Here is a 16,865-nt window from a genome sequence, read left to right on the forward strand (position 1 = left end):
GACACTGGATCTGATTGCTGTATGCGGAGAAGAATCTGTGCAGGCCGAACTCTGATTAAAAAGAAGGACCGCTAATATATATGCCAAAATCACACAGGGCATGGTGGAGAGAGGCTACAACAGGGACGCACAGCAGTGCCGCGTGAAAGTCAAGGAGCTCAGACAAGCCTACCATAAGACAAAGGAGGCAATCGGTCACGCCAGGTCAGAGCCCCATACATGCCGCTTCTATGATCAGCTGCATGGCATTCTGGGGGGGAGACCCTACCTCTACCCCACCACTGGCCATGGACACCTGCAAGGGGGGAGACTCGCACAACAGAGAGGAGGATTTTGTGGAGGAGGAGGAGAATGCACAGTAGGCAAATGGAGAATCCATTCTCCCTGGCAGCCAGGACCTTTTCATCACCCTGGATCCAATACCCTCCCAAGGCGGGTTCCCGGACCCTGAAGCCGGAGAAGGTACCTCTGGTGAGTGCACATTTGTAACTACACTACAGGGTTTAAAAGCAATTCTTCAGAAACTGCAGGTGTTGCTATAACAGCAGAAGAAGCTGTTGCCTCCTTAGATACCCCCTCCTTGGGTTCCTTGGTTCAAAAGGTCCAAGCCTTCCAAGAGTAAATCCTCAGCTCTCAAACAAAACTGCCTGCATAGGACAACTAAAGTGGTGCTGGCCCTTGCTTCAAGTTTGGAAGCATTGTACAATACTCTCAAGTAATGATGGCAGATACTTTGGACTTCTTGATCTAAGTCTTGATTTCCATTTTAAAATCTTCAGTGAGGGTGGTGAGATTGGAGGGAAAAAAGTTGGTGGTGCAGGTTTAGGCTTCACCTACAAAATAAGCTTTACCCACATTACACACCACTAAAAATAGATTGTGCAGATGTTCCAAATATGACCATGGATACTCTCTGGGCTCCTTGGGTTTGGCTCTCATTCACTGAGGTCCAAATATACTCATGGCCTCCAGTGGGCTCCTCACACTTGCCTTCCCTTCAGTAAGGCTTGTCTGCCCCACCAGACCCTGTAGAGCTTGGATTCCCTTTTTGGGAGCTCAGATGCCTGGACTCTGCAAGGCTCTTTGGGTTTGGCTCCTTCTTAACTCTGGGTGGAGAAAGTGGTGGCATTCTCGCAAGCCTATTCACTCATGGTGTCAAAATGAACTCTGATTCATAGTAGAGTGAGCAGATCATCTTACTATGATCCTAGCTCTCCTTCCTTGTATTCTTTGATGAACAGTAAAATAGTTAATACTTTAAAAAGTCATCACTGAGTATGCAAGTTAGTAGTACTCATTGAGATGAATGGGGAAGTTCACATCTGCAAGACACAGTTTCAGATTCTACAAAGGGGTAGACCTCACAGTATTGGTCACATAGTTCACATTTCAAGGCTTCAAATTGCAAATTTGAAGATTGCACTTGTGAAAAACCTTCTGACCAATACACCACACAGGAATCAAAATATTTTTAGACTTAGAAAAGTATAGGTTTCTGATACCAAAAAATCTCATAGTTGTACTGCTATCCCTCAAACTAATTATCCACAAACTGCAATTGCTGCTTAGACTTTTCCAAATTTCTATTTTTCTATGGATCAGACAATTAATTTCTTCAAAAACCCAGATAAAGATCTGGGTTGAAATCCATTGTTCCACTGACACTGATGGAGCAATGACAATTTTCACCAGCTGAGGATGTGCCCCATGTACTTCATAATTCCAGCTTAAAATTAAAAAAAAAAAAAAAAAGTTTTCATTGGAAGCTTTTACACTATGTTCAAGTGATGCAGTTTTTAGACCAATTATGAGTTCAGTTACACTAATATAAATTTACACTAACTTCACTGCCATCATTGGAGTTTATTCCAAATTTACACTGGTATAAACTGAAAGCTAAGTCTGGTCCTTGGTCTTCAAGTATAGTACATAAGGCTTCTGTTTCAGCTATGGAGGTCACAGGGTCACTGGCCCCACTGTAAGAGTTCCTAGAGGCATACATACACTGACTTCACTTTTGGTCTTTGTGTAGACAATATAATAATTGGCTTCGCTCTGTGGGATCTGCAATTTACATTGGGACCCTTCTGTGCAGCCTCCCATCAGGTCCCTATAGGTAGGTCCCTTCCGCTTTTCATTGGAATCAACAGAAGCTTTTTTTTATTTGTTACAAAATATGAAAATTCTAAATAAGCTGAAACAAACACCACCACCACTATTATTTATAGCAGAGTATGCCAGAAAAAAGGAAAATAGATAACATCTTCCAGCAACTGATGCCAAAGAACAGCTATAGCTCAGATAAAACTCCTAATGCCATTACCCGCTCATAACAGATATTGCCCAACAAACAGCAACAAAGTCATAGAAGACCTGTTACCACCAGCTTATGATGGACAACACTGACAAACATCTGCAAAACCACCAATAGACAAAAATTCTGTATTAGTGCTCACCACAGAAACCTAACAAGAGAGGATAAAACTGTAATGGAGTTTCAATGCTGCTATAAGGAAAACAAATGGGAATGCCAGAGGACAAAGCACTGCTGTTGTCTCATAAGACAATGCTAAAGGCAAAACGCTTTCTCAATGTTGATGTTGTATCATCTCCTTTCTCCTACTGGAAGTTCCATCTATCAGCATGGGATGACAAGTTGAAAGCCTTGGCCTTTGTTTTTCATACTCACCAACTACTACAAAAAACAGCACAAAAAAAGAAAATATGAAAGGCCTCAGGAAGATCCATCATCCAATAACAAAGCTATTGAATATCTCATTTTCCTGGAGCACACTGGGCTCAGAGGGACAGAAAACATTTTATTTTTAGACATATGCATTTTTACCTCTGCTTTCAGGTATGCGCTTAAGGATCAGAATCAGAAATTTTACCAAATTTTCTACTCACAAGGTCTAGAACAGTCCATGGATAAATAATCATTCACTTAAAATCTTTTCCCAAGGAGTATCCATCTTATATTAAGCTATTTCTTAAGCTACTATACTTCTCAATTAGGTTTAACTCATGAAACAGACAGTGTAATTTTCTACAGATCTCCACATTAAACAGCCATTGTGTCATGCAAATAGCTTTGTAGTATATCCTTTCCTTGTTCATTCAAGTATGCTGGTTTGCAAAGCCATTACTAAACAATATTAACATGTTGCTGATAGCAATCTAAGTCTTCAAAATGACAAATAGCTGGAAAAGGCAAAAGCTTCTCAGATCCATATTCCCTGTATAGATATTCTTTGATCACTGTTTGATTAAACTGACAAACCTATCCTTCTTAAAAAGGTATATGAAGGATGAATTACATCAAGAGCATCCTGGGTAAATTTCATTTTGTAGTCTATTAATACTTTTAAGTATTGTTAAACAGTATGAAATCTGTGTTACAAAGACCACCAGACAGTACATGATCTCTGAGAAAAATGGACTAATGTCACTAACTGTTTCTATTCATTAACATAAATAGTATAAAATATTACAATGATCAGGAAAAAGAGAAGTCACAAAAATGATAATTTCTTTTCAGATTAGCATAACTATGTGGTTTAACAAGTAAGTCAAAATGTAAAGGAAGATGGGCTAATAAAGAATGTATTTGCTTCCAGAAAATTTTAGACACTTGCGACTATTGCCTCCAAAGTTACCTTATATTGATCCTTATTATAGTCTATAAAGTTAGGAAGTATTTTAGTAAAACCACATTAATATAGTCCAAAGTGCTTTATAATGTGCTTGCTACAAGGAGTCCAGCAACCATTATGTGCTCAGTAATGGATCATGCACAGCTTGAGACAAAAGAACCTTGCAATGAAAGAGAGAATGCTGGCCAGAAGACTAAATCTAGCCCTCCAGTTTTTCAGAAGCATCATATCTTTAACTTGCAGCTGGACAGGCACCAGAAACAGGCAGAAGACATCTCAATTTAATGACTCATTGGAAGGAGAGCAAACACCTCTAACACCTTGTCTACATTATGAAAATTACTGATTGCTAATAATGGAGGTCAGCAACAGGAGCAGATAAACTGATGCTGCATATTAGTTAACTACAAGTGTGGCCAAGGACAAACTATTTCAGAAATCTAAGTACGTTAGTGCAAAGAAAAAAAATATATATGAATAGCTAGCCCAGTATTTTACACAGTCAATAGATACTTCACACATGTTTTGAGCATAATCACAAAGGACCTTGAGTAAATTTCTGGCATGTTCAAAACCCTATAACTAAGGAGGAAATTGTGAAATACATATATGAATATGAGAGATCATGTACACAACCGAGAACACTACATTCCAAATTTCCATTTAACCTTTCAGGAAGAATCCAGAACCAGTAGAGACCTTATGGAACACATTCAATACATGATCAGTTTCCTTCACTTTGAAGACAAATGTAAGAAAACTATGCTCTATATAGCTAGGTAGGTCAGGAGATATGGCGTTTCATTAAACTTGTTTAAACAGAGACCCAAATTGAAGTTTGGGAGTACGAAGCAGGGACAATAAGGGCAGGTCTACACTACGGGGTAAAGACAACATAAGTTTTGCAACTCCAGCTATGAGAATAACATAGCAGGAGTCGACGTATCTTAGGTCGACTTATTGCAGTGTCTACATCGCGCTGGGTTGATGGAAGAAACTCTCCCGTTGACTTACCTTACGCTTCTTGTTCCGGTGGAGTACCGGAGTCGACAGGAGAGTGATCGGCAGTTGATTTAGTGGGTTTTCATTAGACCTGCTAAATCGACCCCCAGTGGATCAATCGCCACAGTGTCAATCCACCAGTAAGTGGACACAAGCCCTAAGAAACTGCCATCCCTTGAAACCTACAAAAACCTGATTGATAGGTACGGATTATTTAAAAGCAAAAATACATTTGATTTAGTAAATCATATTGGGCATTTCATTGACCCAGCCAGGTGCAGTACTGATGATATAGCTATACCACAAGTTACGGATGAAACCAAGCAGGCAACTGTCTGAAGATATAAAATATGGAAAATTTTCACTATTGTTGTACTCACAACAAAGAACAATATTTCCTTCTCTTCATCAGTTTTCCCTCTAATTTTTCTCCTTAAACATTTTTATATGTTAGAAAATTATCATATTGAGTAGTTCGTTTGTTTTAATTGATGAATATATATGTGTGTGTATGCAAAGCTAGCTAAAATGAAGGACTTTCCCAAACAATGGAAAAGTAAATAGTTATTTCATTTATATAAGTAGATTACAGCCAGGCACCAGAATTTTTAAATACTGTGCTTTTAGGAAAGCAAGTCAATATGTTCAAAACTTATTTTCTTAAACATACCCAAACTCACACTATAAACATGTTGGTAGTTACGCAAATAAAAACTGTAAAATTATAAACACTATCAAATGTATTTACAAAAGAGATCAAATGTAAGCTCGAGTAGGGGTCACATATCTTCTGCAAGGATACTCAAACACATCTAATATATGCAATAGACTCCAGTGGAATACACCTCTACCCCGATATAATGCGACCCGATATAACATGAATTCGGATATAATGCTGTAAAGCAGTGCTCCGCGGGGAGGGGCGGGGCTGTGCACTCCGGTGGATCAAAGCAAGTTCGATATAATGCGGTTTCACCTATAACGCAGTAAGACATTTGGCTCCCAAGGACAGTGTTATATCGAGGTAGAGGTGTACTTGCATGCATTTCTTTAATCTACTAGTTGCACCCAGCTCTGAAAAAGAATTATACATTTGTTTATATTTTTTGGAATGCTATAGAACCTGTTCTAAAAATTCAGTAATTTCATCCTTTGTTCAATATTTGATATATAGCAAGTTAACAATAAAAAGCTTCAATAATTCATTAATAATCTACATTTAATTCTGCATTCTACCCATATGACCAACCAAAAAAACCTATGTAAATTGGAAGCACTGATATTGATGTAGTTTTAGCCATTCCACTTACCGCTACGCTCATTAATTTCCAAATTTTTCTATAGTCTGGGCCAATCTGACTCGACAAATTGCCTTGGGACAACCTCCCTTGAAATTCACAACCACATAATACAGAACTAGACAGAAGAAACAAGCTGAACTATCATTAAGGGGGGGAAAGTAATATTTCCTTATTGAAGGTATCTCACCAGCTGATTATGTCTCCTTCACAAAGCTAAAACAAGATATAATATAGGCAGTTTAGTTATCTGATGCCTGTAAAAGATAAATTTTCACATCTTACCCACTAAAATGTCGTGCCAAACACAACAACTTATGATGATTGGACCATTTGTGATGGCTTCTATTTCATTTCAATAGATAAAATACCACATAAACCAGAATATATTACAATAGTCTGACCCCTCTAACCCAATGTATGTCACATGTCCCCGTAACCAAAACTACAATTAAAACTCAACAACCCATATTACTCTAATAGAACTCAAGTTTCAATACTGCCACCTTCATAAATTGGTCTCGCATTGTATCTGGGCTGGCCTTTGGTGGTCAGAGAGCGAACAAAGGGAAGACAACTTCCTTGATCCCTTGCAGTCCAACAATTTGTTCATAAAGTGCATGAGGAGGAGCTGATGATCCCACAGCATTGCTGTGGTAGCTGTTATAGAGACCATATAAACTAGCCTCCTCATTCACCAATATCACTGATGACCATAATGACTGATGGCCAAGGGAGAGGATGTGGTTGCAATAGTGTCACCCCAGCTTGCTGCCCTGATTAACAGTCACCATTAAAAAAGTTTGCCTTCCCAGGATTACAAGAACAGACATAGGCAAAAGGGGTAGGGCTTCCAACCCCCCACCCTTGCCCAATTTTCTTATGAACACCTTTGTCCATTTATTCCCAAACTTTCCTTCTGGCAAAGGAATAAAAGAAATTTCAGGTTGATAGGTTCGGTTTTGGCAAAATGCTTGTGATAAGAAAATCTGGACTCCCAACACCCACTTCTATCTTTACATATGCAATTAGAGAGGGATTCAAATAGCTCCTTACCTCAATGAGGTAGAATAAATGGGATGTTTGGAAATAGAGTGAACTACACGGCGAGCTATATTTTTACTCATCTTTATTAGGAAAAAATTACACAATTATATTGGATTGTAGTTTTATTGTCTTGAACAATGTTGAACATTCTCCCCAAAGCTTTGTCACTTTAAATAATTTTCACTGAGGATTTTTCAGGCCAAAGTTTATAAGTGCGATACCAAAATTTGACTTTTGATATCCTAGTTAGCAAGAAAAAGAGCAATAAGCTTCCCTATGAATTACTGCAAAACTGAAACAAAGTTATTTTGTTAAAGAATTTTATGCAGATCTAAACCTTAGATTGATGGACCCAGTTGTCCTACTGAAGCTAAAAATTTAATTTAAAGGACCCAATTCCAGGAAATCAACAGTCTGTCTACTGCTCACCTCATTGCAGCCACAATCTTGTCCTCTTCAGCGCCACCTGGATTATTCTTACACATGCTTGTATAAGCACTTACCAAATCATGCTATGCAGAAATAACCAGGCTGGATCAACAATATTACAAATATCTAAACTACAGCCTCAGAATAAACATCAGACAAAAGCAAGTTATTTAGTTATTTTCCCCAAACTAACCAAATTTAGGAAGGGAGCAACTCGTCATCTAGATAGAACAATACAATGAGTTCCAGCAGAGTTAATGAACAGAGAAGTAGCACTTCAAAGTTAGCTCAAGTGTTTGTCTTCTCCCATTATTTATCAAACTTATTGGAAAGTATAAGTGATTAGAAACAGATGGTTATGGTAAATATGATCTCTGCTCAAACTTTACAGCCCTTTCTTTCATATATTTCTTTAAAATAACAAAATTAAACTCTAATCTACACTGATTTCTCAAGTTCCTGCATATCTATGGAGAGAACAGTGAAAGATCACTAAATTAAGGTGCTGACCATACCGCTCAGTTTCTTAGGAGAACCACATGGTTTGAAGTTTTAAAAAGGAAAAGTACACTTCACTTAGTACAAATGTTGCCTAGACAGTTGATGGCCACATAAATAAAAAGTAATATTGAATATGTTTTCATTCACCATAGTAATGAATTCGTTTTGATTTGATTTGTCATTACACTTACCCATGCTTCGTGGTATACAACTCCTTCTCTTTCCCTCTGCTCCTCTCCTTCTCTTTTATTTTTTCTTTATCTCTGCCTTTACGTCGTTCTCTTTCACGAGATCTGCTATGAGTTCTTCTATGACTGGATCTTTCACTGCTTCGACTATAGGAACGTTGATGTGGTCTTGATCGTGACCTATGCAAAACATACAGTATTCAAACTTATCAATTATAATTTTTTAATTAACATTACACATCAGATTTCTCATATACAGTCCAGCTGTTTTGTCCATAATCTTCTCTCAATTAAAATAAAAAAACATGCCTGACAAAGCAAAGGATAAATTAAAAAGGAATCAATTGTTGACAAAGTATGAAAATGATTGTTAAAACATGAGACCATCCTACTCAATAAACCTACTCCATAATATTAAGCAATGCAAGGTCAATACAGTGCTCAAGAATGAGCTGAATTGTATTCCTTCTTGTACATCTGAATGATTTCCTAAATTCCAATCAGTTGCACCTGTGCAAACCCACTGATGTTAAAAAGGTTGCACAGGTGTCACAGAGTTTAATTTGTTAATGAAGGGCAGACTTTACTACGGTGATGTCCCAGAACAACAAAGCCAGTTTTGTGTCTTGTGTCTGAGATCCCAGGTTGAGCACAGAGGGCTGACAGAAAACATTTTTTAGAGTAGAACTACCCTTTAAAGAAAAACCTGCAAATGTAGGCCTCAATCCTACCCGTGACTCCACACAAGGGTACTTGTACAGTCACTTGCAGGTTCAGGGTCTTAGTTGCTAAGTATAATATTCTGTGTTTGATTTCACCTCATTGCCCATTGCTCCATAATAAAGTGTATAGTATTACTGGAATATTCAACTAGAAAATAAGTTATCTTTACAACACACATCTGTTAAGCATCATAACCAAAATAATTCTCATGATTTAATTCCATATTTCTTATATGCAAAGAATTTTTTAAATATTTCATTTATTATTAAAGGTATATCAAGTGCATATGCTGAAGGTATAGCACATTTAAGAAAAACAGGAATTCAAGTTCCCATGAATTTCTACTGCTGTGTACACCTATTTAAATATCTCATAACTGGAAACTTTCAAAATGTATTGAGCGCTTTTTTTATAATGTACAACTGCTTCATTTTATATAATACTTTTCGTCCTGTAGAATTAAAAGTCCTTTAAAAACAAAAGATCACTTAATCTACCTCTGGCGTGAAGTACAGCAACTGTTTAACAGCACAAAGCAACACAATCAGTAAGGAAGTGAATACTCTATCCAGAAAAAACTACAAAGGAAATGTAGAAAATGTTATTTCAAATTTGGAATTAGTCCAGTATACAGAGAGTAACATACCTATTCTTGCCATTGAATCGTTTCAACATCCACAAGAGATCAGAATCTCAGATTTACACCTCTTCCAAAAGGTGGCATTTCTAGCAGCATAATCACCCCTATTATCAGTCCTGGGTCAGTACTGTATCAGTACTAATTCAAAGGTCAAATAATCATCAACACTATACTGAATTGCTGTAAGAATATTTTCTATCCCGTAAAATGGGTATCTGCTATATCATCATAAACAGAATTGGATACCAGGTAGCAGTGTCCCCTCACAATGTAATTGACTGGGGATGAAAGAAAGAAGGCTTGACTTACAAGAAAAAAATATTCAGAATCTGCCAACCAAAAATGGGATCTGATAAAGCCAAGACATCAGGCTTACACATCATTGCCTTTAAGATACTCTCACTTGAGAATGTAGCCTTGATCTTAAAGATCATCACAGGTAATGCTAAAACTAACTCCTTCACAGAGAGACGTGCCACCTAGTTCATGCCCTAAACAGGTGTCTTCTGCAGTACTTTGTTCAGTAGAGTTTGAATTGACTCATTGGTTTCTCTAATGTAAAATGTGACCTGTTTGACTAGGGATCCCTCCCATTTTGGGGCCCACCACACGAAACACTAGCCAAAGAATCAAATGCGCTGGCTATATCTAGAGGGCTCACCTTTTCAGCCCCAACTTAACTGGCGCCTCTGTTCTTGCACCCACAATTTTATATGTGCAAGTAATTGCAATTGCAATTTAAGTCAGTTAGATGTTTAAGTACCAGCCTTACGGGCATACAGACATCTAAATGGCAAAACATGGCACAAGAAAAAAAGCCAATGTTTAAGAATGCAAACTAATGTAGTCACACTACGTTTGTAACAATTATTAATTTAAATAATTTTGACAAAGGTTTTCCTTACAAAAGCTATTGTTTCTTCGTTTACTATGCCTCTTCTAACTCATTAAGTGCTGTGATTGCTTGTTACCATTTTAGTTTTACAGTTCCAGTGAGAGACCCACAAACATTGTCTGACTGATACAGCTTGCGTTCCCCGACCCCCACACATGGGTGAGGCAAGCAGACGATTAATAACAGGATGTTTATAATGAAGACAACAATAAAAATGTCATCTCCATGGAAATCTTCTCTGCAGGAAAGTAGTACTATACAACACAATTGCCACATGAAATTGTTGAAAGCTCTTTGCAGAAATTCTACTTTTCAGCTTAATTATACACAAAGTATGTTGTGGGATAATTTCACAGGATATTTACACAGAACACAAACGGGGCACTAAAAACACAAACTACTGAGAGATACCTAATCAAATGCTTATGTGTATTGATTACCACCAGTACTATAATGCACATATAAAATAAAAAAACAGCTCCAGAAAAATGGGAAGGTACAAATGAGAAATGTCCTAACCCCCAACTGTTTTAAGGCCTAGAAATGGGAAAGATTGAGTATAAGTGAAGTGAGAGGCTGAGGAAAATAGGAGACAAACTGTGGAGCAAGTCTAACCTTAAAGTTTCATTACATTTTAGAGCACTTGTGACACACATGTTCTGAAAATCATATTGTGTTTAGAATAAATATGATGCCTCTAATGGTGGAGAACTTTGAACTACTGAATAAGTTTGGTTTTCCAGCATTAACTTTCTCCTTCACAATCCAACAGCAAAATTATCATCATGTATTTATGAATTCACAACAGATGAACCCCCAACGTAGCAAGACATTTCTCTTGATTTTCTCTTTTTACTTGCACTAGAAGAGGTAGTGGAACAACCAAGAGAGGCAGAGTTCCTATCTGCTTTTCATTCCCCTCTAGAGTTAGGCAGAGGGGGGGGCCACGCGAAGCACTTTGTTTAGAGGTACCAGGATGTCCCATGAATTAGGGTTACCATACATCCGGATTTTCCCGGACATGTCCGGCTTTTTGGGCTCCAAATCCCCGTCCGGGGGGAAAGCCCAAAAATCCGGACATGTCCGGGAAAATCGGGGGGGGGGGGGGCGGGGGCTTGGGGGCCGGGCCGGGCCAGCAGAGCGGGGCCGGGACGGGACGGGCCGGCGGTGCGGTGCCTGGCCGGGGGCTCCAGAGCCGGGCCGGCGGGGCCGGGCCGGGCCGGGGGCTCGGGGGCTCCGGCGGGGCCGGGGGCTCCGGCGGGGCCGGGCCGGCGGTGCCAGGCCGGGCCGGGGGCTCGGGGGACGGGCCGGCGGTGCCGGGGGCCGGGCTGGGGACCGGCGGTGCGGTGCCGGGGGCCTAGGGGCCGGGCACGGTCGGCCCGGGGCCGGCACCCCAGGGCCGGGGCCAGTCTGGGCCGCGCCTCCTCCCCCCACACTCCCCCTTACCTGCTTCAGGCTTCCCGCGACTCAAATGTTCGCGGGAAGCAGGGGAGGGGGCGGAGACTTTGGGGAGGGGGCGGAGTTGGGGAGGGGGCGGAGTTGGGGGCGGGGCCGTGGGCCCGTGGAGTGTCCTCCTTTAGGAGGCACAAAATATGGTAACCCTACATGAATCCTCCATAAAGATCTCGATGAAACTATCATGGAGGTACTCTGCAATCCTCTGCTGACAGTTTCTGGGGACGGCTGCCTTATTTCTTCAGCTGCTGTAGGACACTTTCCCACACTGCTCAGCGATTACTTCAGCAGGCACCATTGCAGTACATAGGCTAGCAGCATATGGACCCAGGCAGCATCGGGATGCCAGCAGGAGCTCTGCTCTCTCTGCCTCTGTTAGCCTCAGGAGTGAAATGTCAGCTAAAAATCACCATCTCCTGTGGAAAATGGTGCCAGTATTCAGTTCATTGCCCTATACAACTATAATCATGCCAGCAAGCTATTCCCTCTTAATTTCCCCAACCGCCCTGAGGGCCACACTCACCATGGCTGGTGCTGTGACTATCAATCCCAAGCAGAAATGCGAACATAGGAGCAATTGGGGAGCAAGGGGAGTGAATTCAGTATCTTAAGTTTAAATTTCCATCATGAATACTCTCACAATGGTACAGCCTCTGCCATTGTGGCCTTCAGGGTCTCTCCTTCCACACCCGCAGAACAACTGAGCCAGATAAGGAGAAAGAAAAGACTCTAGATGACACATTCCAGGAGATCCTGCAAGCCAGTGTTGCATCAGAGAAGGAGCACAAGGCCTGGAGGATCACCCTTGCAGATAGCAAGGAGAAGGATAGAGTGGAGAGACAAAAGGAACAGGAAAAGGAGAGGGACGAGTAGCAGGAGATGCTTGCACTTCTCAGACAGCAAACAGAGACGCTGCACACTCCGGTAGATCTGCAGGTTCAACAAACCCATGCTCAACTCTCTCTGCAGCCCATACAGAACTCAATATTGGGACCTCCATATACCTCCTCTCAACATTCCCTGGGGCATCAGGGGTCAGTGCACTACCCCTACCACTCCTGGCGAACATTAAAGACAATCACAATTTCACATACACTGACCTGTGAATGCCATGGTTGGTATGTGTGTTCCTGAAATGGAAATAAGTGTTCTTTCTCCTTCATAAGTTCTATTCCATTAATTTATTAAGTTTTAAATAGTTTTTAATTGCCTGCTTCATGTTACAGAATCAAATTCTATTTTTTTGGAACAAAATTTATCTTTATTAGTTCACAACATATGCTGTCTGGTGGTGAGCAACCCATCAATTTCCTGTTACTTCACTTTGTCATAGAACCCATAACATCATTCACAGACAATAGTAATAGGTGCATTGAAAATGCTATATTCCTACATACACAGCTGTCATGACTATAAAGGGAAGGGGGTAACAGCTGTCCTGTGTACAGTACTATAAAATCCCTCCTGGCCAGAGACTCCAAAATCCTTTTCCCTGTAAAGGGTTAAGAAGCTCAGATAACCTGGCTGGCATCTGACCCAAAGGACCAATAAGGGGACAAGATACTTTCAAATCTTGGGGGAGTGGGGGGGGGGGAGGCTTTTGTTTGTGCTCTTTGTTTGGGAGTTGGTTCGCTCTTGGGACTGAGAGGGACCAGACATCAATCCAGGTTCTCCACATCTTTCTAAACAAGTCTCTCCTATTTCAAACTTAAGTAAATAGCCAGGCAAGGCGTCTTAGTTTTACTTTGTTTTCTCAACTTGTAAATGTACCTTTTACTAGAGTGTTTATCTTTGTTTGCTGTACTTTGAACCTAAGACTAGAGGGGAGTCCTCTGAGCTCTTTAAGTTTGATTACCCTGTAAAGTTATTTTCCATACTGATTTTACTGAGATGATTTTTACCTTTTTCTTTAATGAAAAGCCTTCTTTTTAAGAACCTGGTTGATTTTTCCTTGTTTTTAGATCCAAGGGGATTGGATCTGTATTCACCAGGAGTTGGTGGGAGGAAGGAGGGGAATGGTTAATTTCTCCTTGTTTTAAGATCCAAGGGGTTTGGATCTGTATTCACCAGGGAATTGGTGAAAGGTTTCTCAAGGCTTCCCAGGGAAGGGAATTAGCTTGAGATGGTGGCAGCGGACCAGAGCTAAGCTGGTAGTTAAGCTTAGAAGTCTTCATGCAGGCCCCCACATTTTGTACCCTAAAGTTCAAAGTGGGGATACAGCCTTGACAACAGCAATTACTAAAAGATTCATACCAGGCTGCAAAAAAGCACTACAGCAACACACACTACTCAGGTTCACTATCAAAATGGTCCTTCAAAGTCCCCCTGAGACGTATAGCTCTGCATTGAGCTCTTCTAATAGCTCTTGTATCTGTCTGTTTAAATTCAGCCGTCAGGCACTCCACCTCCAGCCTGGCAGAAACTTTTCCCCCTTTACTTGGGTGAATACCATCGGATATTCACCCAAGAGTTCTGAAGGAACTCAAATGTGAAATTGCAGGACTACTGTCGCCTGTAATCTATCATTTAAATCAGTTTCTGTACCAAACGACTGGAGGATAGATAATGTAACACCAATTTTTAAAAAGGGCTCCAGAGGTGACCCCGTTAATTATAGGCCAGTAACCCTGACTTCAGTACCAGGCAAACTGGTTGAAACTATAGTAAAGAACAAAATTGTAAGACACATAGATGAACATAATTTGTTTGGGAAGAGTCAACATGGGTTTTGTAAAGGGAAATCATGCCTCACCAATCTACTAGGATTCTTTGAGGGGGGGTCAACAAGCATGTGAACAAGGGGGATCCAGTGGATATTGTGTATTTAGATTTTCAGAAAGCCATTGACAAAGTCCCTTACCAAAGGCTCTTAAGCAAAGTAAGCAGTCATGGGATAGGAGGGAAGGTTCTCTCATGGATTGGTAATTGGTTAAAAGATAGGAAACAAAGGGTAGGAATAAATGGTCAGTTTTCAGAATGGAGAGAGGCAAATAGTGGTGTCTCCCAGGGGTCTGTACTGGGCCCAGTCCTATTCAACATATTCATAAATGATCTGGAAAAGGGAGTAAACAATGAGGTGGCAAAATTTGCAGATGATACAAAACTACTCAAGATAGTTAAGTCCCAGGCAGACTGAGAAGAGCTACAAAAGAATCTCTCAAAACTGGGTGACTGGACAACAAAATAGTAGATGAAATTCAATGCCGACAAATGCAAAGTAATGCATATTGGAAAACATAATCCCAACTATACATATAAAATGATAGGGTCTAAATTAGCTGTTTACCACTCAAAAAAAAAGATCTTGGAGTCACTGTGGATCATTCTCTGAAAATATCCACTCAATGTGCAGCAGCAGTCAAAAAGTGAACAGAATGTTGGAACTCATTAAGAAAGGGCTAGATAAGACAGAAAATATCATATTGCCTCTATATAAATCTACAGTATGCCCATATCTTGAATACTGTGTGTAGATGCGGTTGCTTCATCTCAAAAAAGATATATTGGACTTGGAAAAGGTTCAGAAAGGGGCAACAAATATTAGGGGCACGGAATGGCTTCCGTATGAGGAGAGATTAATAAGAATGGGACTTTTCAGCTTGGAAAAGAGACAACTAATGGGGGATACAATAGAGGTATATAAAATCATGACTGGTGTGGAGAAGTAAATAAGGAAGTGTTATTTACTCCTTCACATAACACAAGAACTAGGGGCCACCAAATGAAATTAATAAGTAGCAGGTTTAAAATAAACAAAAGGAAGTATTTTTTCACACAACACAGTCAACGTCTGGAACGCCTTGCCAGAGGATGTTGTGAAGGCCAAGACTATAACAGGGTTCAAAATAGAACTAGATAAGTTCATGGAGGATAGGTTCATCAATGGCTATTAGCCAGGATGGGCAGGGATGGTGTCACTAGCCTCTGTTTTCCAGAAGCTGGAAATGGGCAACAGGGAATGGATCACTTGATGATTACCTGTTCTGTTCATTCCCTCAAGGGCACCTGGCATTGGCCACTGTAGGAAGACAGGATACTGGGCTTGATGGACCTTTGGTCTGACCCAGTATGGCCATTCTTATGCTTCACACATACAATGTAGGACACAGCAGGCAGCTATAACCATTGGGACATTTTTTCTCACTGAGATCCAATCCTGTAAGTAAACAACACCAAGGCACATTAAACTCTCATTCTACACCTGCTGAGCCTTTACTTGAAGCGCTTGGTGCTACTGAGGTAGCCAGCATACAGCTTCATGAGCCATGGGAGCAAGGAGTAGGCTGGGTCTCCCAGCATCGTTATTGTCATTTCAACATTCCCAATGGTAATTCACCAGTCGGGAAAGAAAGTCACTGCTTGCAGCTTTCTCAACAGTCCTGTGTTCTTAAAGATTCATGTGTCATGCACCTTCACTGACCAGCCCATATTGATGTCAGTAAAGCATCCCCGGTGATCCACCAGCGCTTGCATTACCATAGAAAAGTAGTCCTTTCTGTTGACATACTCTGTGGTAGGGTGGTCTGGTGCTAAAATAGGGATATGCGTGCCATCTATCTCCCCACTGCAGTTTGGGACCCCCATTGCTGCTAAACCATCCATTATGTCCTGCATATTGCACAGAGTCACAGCCCTGCATAGTCCCACACACTTGGATGACAATGGCCCCCACCCTCCACCCCAGTAGCGGATTTCCCAACTCCAAATTGATTCCCAACGGAAAGGTAGCAATCTGGCAGTGCAAGTTTCCACAGTGCAACTGCAACTCACTTCGCAAGTGTCAGTGTGGCTCTCATTTTGGTGTCCCTGCGCTGGAAGGCTGTGTTGCATTCAGCACACAGATCCAGCAATGTGTCCTTGCACATCCAGAAGGTCTGCAGCCACTGCTCATCATCCCAAAACTGTAAGCCAATGCAATCCCACCAGTCAGTGCTTGTTTCTCAGTTTCAGAACTGGCACACCACCATCTCCAGCTGCTTCATGAATGCTTCCAACAACCCTGAATTGTTTCTATGTCCCACAGCAATCCTCATG

General features: G+C 40.8%; 1 protein-coding gene across 1 annotated transcript in view; it reads right to left on the reverse strand.

The window, feature by feature from the left end:
• RSRC1 (arginine and serine rich coiled-coil 1) overlaps nt 1–16,865 on the reverse strand; it is a 337,138-nt gene that overhangs the window by 257,468 nt on the left and 62,805 nt on the right. The window contains 1 exon segment of the mRNA XM_005286996.5: nt 8,122–8,298. Within this exon segment, the coding sequence (XP_005287053.2) occupies nt 8,122–8,298 (177 nt within the window).

Source organism: Chrysemys picta, chromosome 9, assembly GCF_011386835.1.
Source record: "Chrysemys picta bellii isolate R12L10 chromosome 9, ASM1138683v2, whole genome shotgun sequence".
Taxonomy (NCBI): Eukaryota; Metazoa; Chordata; order Testudines; family Emydidae; genus Chrysemys; species Chrysemys picta.